Source organism: Sinocyclocheilus anshuiensis, unplaced genomic scaffold, assembly GCF_001515605.1.
Source record: "Sinocyclocheilus anshuiensis isolate Anshui unplaced genomic scaffold, SAMN03320099.WGS_v1.1 scaffold183, whole genome shotgun sequence".
Classification (NCBI taxonomy): Eukaryota; Metazoa; Chordata; class Actinopteri; order Cypriniformes; family Cyprinidae; genus Sinocyclocheilus; species Sinocyclocheilus anshuiensis.
In genome coordinates this window covers 3,647,234-3,653,218 of record NW_015548309.1, presented here as the reverse complement: position 1 = coordinate 3,653,218, position 5,985 = coordinate 3,647,234, and the positions used below count along the sequence as shown (strand labels likewise).

At 38.1% G+C, this 5,985-nt stretch overlaps 1 protein-coding gene across 2 annotated transcripts; it reads right to left on the bottom strand.

Moving 5' to 3' along the window:
• Positions 1-2,481: 2,481 nt before the first annotated feature.
• Positions 2,482-5,761, bottom strand: tigarb (TP53 induced glycolysis regulatory phosphatase b). 2 transcript variants are annotated; one of them, XM_016444287.1, is made up of 6 exons: positions 5,618-5,761; positions 5,270-5,307; positions 5,062-5,183; positions 4,903-4,980; positions 4,338-4,448; positions 2,482-3,098 (listed from the first exon to the last, which is right to left on the bottom strand). In XM_016444287.1, the coding sequence occupies exons 1-6, from the start codon at positions 5,647-5,649 to the stop codon at positions 2,691-2,693; spliced, it is 789 nt and encodes a 262-aa protein (XP_016299773.1). In that variant the 5' UTR covers positions 5,650-5,761; the 3' UTR covers positions 2,482-2,690. The 2 variants fall into 2 exon arrangements, with proteins under 2 accessions (XP_016299773.1, XP_016299774.1); XM_016444288.1 differs by having other exon boundaries at positions 5,062-5,178.
• Positions 5,762-5,985: the final 224 nt, after the last annotated feature.

Sequence of the window (5,985 nt, the reverse complement as noted above, 5' to 3'; positions counted from 1 at the left end):
TTCACTGGTCTGGTTAGATGGTTATATTTGGTTTTGGGGCATCATAGACTGACCAGATGGACACCAGCTTGGCAAAAACAGACCGGCAAACCAACTGGTCAAGACTGCAGCAGAACAAAACACTGAGCATGTGACTTTGTTTGGGTGTCTAAACAGCATAGAAACGAAATAAAATTGCTTGTTTTATTTAGCAGTGGCGTTTTCCTGTCTATAGAAACAACAGCCGTTTTGCACGTGTCACAGGTCTGCATGTGTAAAAACAAACTGCACAATAAAACACACCTGAAGCTGTTGCAGTGCTTTGATGGGTCACAATGACTCTTGGCATGTGTGTGTGTGTGTGTGTGCAAGAAATGTAAATGTGATTTGTCTGAGCAGATATTTTAGGAGCGTCTGTAGGAGTTGAAGAATGTGCGGCCACAGACTAGTCTACCGTCTGCTTGGATTGCAGGACGTCAGTTCATTCGAGCCGTCCAGGTCCCCTGCGTGACCAACTCAACCAAACTGCCGCCCACTTACCGCCAGGAAAATGACAAGCCTTAGAAGATCACTGAGTCTCCTTTGCTGGTCGGCACGGAGAAAATGAGGGACCAAAGATGGTGATTGCTTCCTGTTCGAGTGGGCGGCAGCGGAGACGTGTCCGTTCTTCTCTCCATCAGCAGGTTGACCCCTCTCTCCTCCAGAGGTCAGTAGCACAGCGCCATCTACTGGACGAGACCACGGTCCAATTAGACAAAACAACAGAACCAGATGGAAAATTCAATACAAACACAATCTCAAAATGGCCCTTGATGAGCACATGCAGTAGGTATTATCTTTCTGTTGTGTTCAAAAACTGGGTACGTCTGTGTTGGGGTTGTCACTTCTATTGTGTTAGGGATACATTTTTGTTCATATTTTTTGTTCAAAATTAGCTGCACAAACACAAAATTTATTTTTTAATGACTACTTGTGGTGACTATTTGAGGAGTAAATAATTACAAGTATAAATAGCATTAAACAAAATGGTTTCTTACACTTCTTTTCAACAGTGTAGTAATTGAGATCCAAAAAACTAAAAATGAAAAACAACCTTTGACTGATTTATGGACTATGAAACTCGAATAGATGTAGTGTTGATTTTGGGCAAACTGCATGGAAACCAATGAGGGTCAATGGGGGAGTCTATGACCCCAACACAAGTTTCCAAAACACATCTATGGGTCAAAACTTTGTATGCACATTCATGACCCTAAATGAGAATTATTCACCAAATTTCAAGAAGAAATAAATCATTTAACCAGTATTTCAAGCAGTTTGAAATTTGTGTGTTTTTGTGTCAAATTGACCCTAACACAACAGGAAGGTTAAAGTTCATCTGATATTTTGTCCAATTGTTAATCACAGAAACAGGTTTACATGTGCATTTCACATTTGACACCAACTTAACCTGGAGATAAAATCCATAAAATAAAATAAAAATTAACAAAATGTCACTGTAAATGATAAAATACGCATTAAAGGTGAGGCATCACATTTTCTGTTCACATCAAATACACATTTCCCCTTTAGGAAAAAACATTAAAACTTGCCTAAAAATGCAAAGAAAAATCAAAACTTTCTTGGTTTTATATTTCTCTGAATGCCTTTATTACACAAACATGAATATGTACGTACAGTACGTGTGAATACTTCAGTGTTTTAGAGGCCAAAACCGCAGTAGTGTGAGTATAAAGTGCTTATATAATGGATGACATCAAAAAGACATCTTACAATTGTTTGTATTCAGTCAGCTGACAGGATAAATCAAATGGATTAACATCGCTGCATTTAAAAACAGTTAAACAATCTTCAGTATCTTCAGTCATTATGCTTCTCAAATAGATCAACACAAGAATTTGACTTTTTTTATTGTTTTAATCATAAACTCAAACTAAATTTTGACGTTTTTCAGGAAAAAAATCATGTTAAATCATTGTGCTTCTCAAACGGATCGACATTAAGTGAGTTTATGATTGAAACAAGAAAAAAATAGTGAACATTTTTTATTAAAGAAAAATAGAGAAAACGTTTTAAATTATTTTCTTACTGCACTGACAAGATGTTTTTTTGTTTGTTTGTTTTAATCAAACTCACTTAGTTTGGATCCATTTGAGCAGCAAAAGACAAGAAAACAAGACTTAATATCTTGGTTCATTTTCCTTATTAAGTGAATGCATATTGATTTAAGATATTTTAGATATTTTTAGAGGAAAATGAGCCATGTCCTTAAAGGGGATAGTTCATTCAAAAATGAAAATTCACTCACCATTTACTCATCCTCAAGTAGTTTCAAACCTGTATGCATTTCATTCTGACTTCCACAGTATTGTTTTTACATAATATGGAAGTCAATGGCTACCGTGAGCTGTTTGGTTACCAACATTTTACAAAATGTCTTATTTCATGTTCAACAGAAAAAAGAAACTCATACAAGTTTGGAACAACATGAGGGTTAGTAAACAATGTCGGAATTGTCTTTTTTTGAGTGAACTAACCCTTTAATGCAATCATATGTCTTTCAAAAGATTAACAGTTAAATAATTTACACAATAAAATCAACCACACAGACTTGTTTGTGCTTCAGTCGTTGAGTTTGTAACGAGCAATAAATACAAAACACTGACCATGTCAGATAAACAAACCAGTCGCAGATACACCTCATAACACAGTCAAGCAGAGTTTCTGGCATCATCCAGGTGGTCTTTCCGGTTGATAAAGACACACTGGATGTGGCAGGCCCGCGGGCCGCTGTCCTCTCTGCGGAGGGAGATGATGAACCTGCTGATGCCAGTGTTTGGGCACGGGGAGAACACCTGGCTCATCTTCAGGCCTGCGGGCAAACGGCACTGCAGGTCCTCCACTAGGTGGCGCACAGACACACGGATAAACGCCCCGTGACTGACGATCAGAGCGTGGACGGGTACATTCTGGACTCCATCATTAGCTAGTCCAGCAATCACAGGCTGTTCTGGTTCTGATGGTCCAGGAGTGGACACAGAACGCTGGTCGGCTGAGCCGTGCTCCTCTAACATGCGCTGATACAAGGATTTGAGGAACTTCTTAAAGCGTGTCTTTACCTGGATAAACAGAAACAGTTTCTTCTGTGTGAGCATTTCATCTGATCAGCCAATGGCGACTACAATCTCGGAAAAAATACAATAGAAAAAACTAAACAGTCAATTTGATAGTTATGTAGACTATTCCAAAGTTTGGAATTTACATTTTTGAAAGAAGTCTCTTATGCTCACCAAGGCTGCATTTATTTGATCAAAAATACAGTAAAATTGTGAAATATTATTGCCGTTTAAAATATCTGTTGTCTATTTTAATCTATTTTAAAATGTAATTTATTCCTGTGATCTTAAAGCTCAATTTTCAGCATCATTACTCCAGTCTTCAGTGTCACATGATCCTTCAGAATCCTTCTAAAATGCTGATTTGCTGCTCAAGAAACATTTCTTATAATCAATGCCCGAAAACAGTCTTTGCTGCATAATATTTTTTGTGGAAAAAGTTCAAAAGTTTGAGATAAGTAATATTAAATTAGACATGTATACTTTTATTCAGCAAGGATGCATTAAATTGATCAAAGGTGACAGTAAAGACATTCATAAAGTTTTCAAGTGTTATATTTCGAACAACTTATGTTATTCTCTACTTTCTATTCATCAAAGAATTAAAAAAAAAAAATTAAACAGCAAACCAACATTGGTAATTATAAGAACCATTGTTGATAACGGAGTATCAATAATAATTGAGCAGCAAATCCGCATATTAGAATGATTTCTGAAGAATCATGTGACACAGAAAACTGGAGTAACGATGCTGAAAATTCAGCTTTCCATCACAGGAATAAATTACATTTCAAATTATATTAAAATACAAAACAGTTATTTGAAATTGTAAAAATATTTCAGAATTTTACTGTACTTTTTTTTTGTGTGATTATGATACTGTATTATTACTGTGGTATGCAACTGCAACCGCACGTTCTGGACTTGGCAAATGTCTTGTCCATCTATGTATAACATGATTGTTTATTTGCTTTTGTCATTGTGCAGCGTCCTTGAGCTTGGGGAAGGCGCTATATAAATTAAACTTATTATTATTATTACTTTTAATCAAATTAATGCAGTCTTCTTGACTGTCTTGGTGAACATAAGAGACTTCTCTCAAAAATCTTAATCATTCCAGACTTACTTGTACTTTAAGTACTTTCATAACATCACAAAATCTTCAATTTCCATCTGGATTTAAGTAGCATCCTATTTTGCAACAATCAAAACTTTTTTCTTGCGAGAAACCTCAATTTTGACCTGTTCCAGCGTCTCTCCGCCGGGCGGTGTATAATCTCGGCAGGCCTGACCCTCTGCGTTCGCCATGTTCTTCAGATGTTCCTTTGGTCTTCCCTCTGCCACCCCAAAACCCTGTCCCATACATCACACGCATGCATTTAAATCGACACTACAGCTATTCTTAAAGGCGATGCCAAATTATTATTCTTTTTTTAAATCATACTTCTCATATAGATTTTTTCTTTGATTATTATTGCTTATTTGTTCATTACTATTTCTTACACTCTAAAAAATGCTGGGTTGAATACAACCCAGTGCTGGGTAAAATAGGGACAAACCCAGCAATTGTGTTGTTTTGACCCAGTGTTTGGGTTACTACCCAGAAGGTTGGGTTAAACATTTAACCAAACCGCTGGGCCAAAACAACCCAATTGCTGGGTTTGTCCCTATTTTACCCAGCACTGGGTTGTATTTAACCCAGCATTTTTTAGAGTGTATGTTCATCTTATCGTGCAATTTTATATTTTATTCATATATTTATTAGACAGTCTAAGTAGCTGCAGACAGATTGCTTGGGGAAACTCACCCTCTCTCTGAGTAAAGGATCCAATATCATCTCAGTCGCAGAAGAATGAAGATTGTTCCCTAAAATTATTTCAGCTGTCTTGAGAAGGAGAAGTTATATTTTATTTGAGGGGTGGTTCACTCAGAATATTTAATTTAACACAGTTGCAGTCACACACACCTGGCCGGCTCTTTGCAGGTTACTAACGAAGACATTGGTGAAATGCAGATCTCTGAGGTACTGTCCGGCCGCCGCTGCCTGCTGATGTCCCGTGTCTGACAGCGGTGTGTCGATGCCCTGACCTACACGTGTGAGAAAAAAACTTTCATCCACACAGTTTGAAAAGGTCAACAGCACACATTAGAGGTCAGCGTTTACACCCACTTACCTTGAAGCAGTTTATCTCTGTTGTATTGTGTTTCTCCACTAGGAAACAAAGCACATAATAACTCATAACAAATAAATGACTACAGCAGAAGGGACAGTTCACATGCTATGACATCAACACGCTCATTTAGAGGTCATTGTGATCAACTGAGACAAACGTGTTGAGTATATACAATATGAAGCGTTCCTGTAAACATTTGGTGATACGTTTTTGAGAAGACTTGAACACACATGCAGATAATGTGCATGTCCTCTCTGTCCCTACAGCATCATCAAATAACATGTCACAGTTATAAACGAATGCATGTAAAACAAAGCAAACAGACAGAATACACACGCGCTCACTTACTGCCGAACGACTGTCAATGCAAATGTAAGCATAATACAAATTTGTAAGAACGGATGAAATGTATATGACCGGCGGCTCTTCCTGGTTCACGAATCAACGTGTTGCGGATAAATGACGTCACTTCGCCCTCCTGTGGTGATTTGTGGGAAGTGCACCACTGTGACGTCTCGTTCCCTTCTCAGGGAACCAAGGTTATGTTAGTAACCGGAGATGTTCCCTTTCGAGAGGGTCTCTTGATGTTGCAGACAGCGTAAGCTGACACCAGACACCAGAGCTAGACATGCAGTTGTGGAGCTGACCGGGATTAGACAGCACAATGGTCATAGGGCGGGTCTTCTGGACTGCTGTATGTGTGTGCGCACAACGGC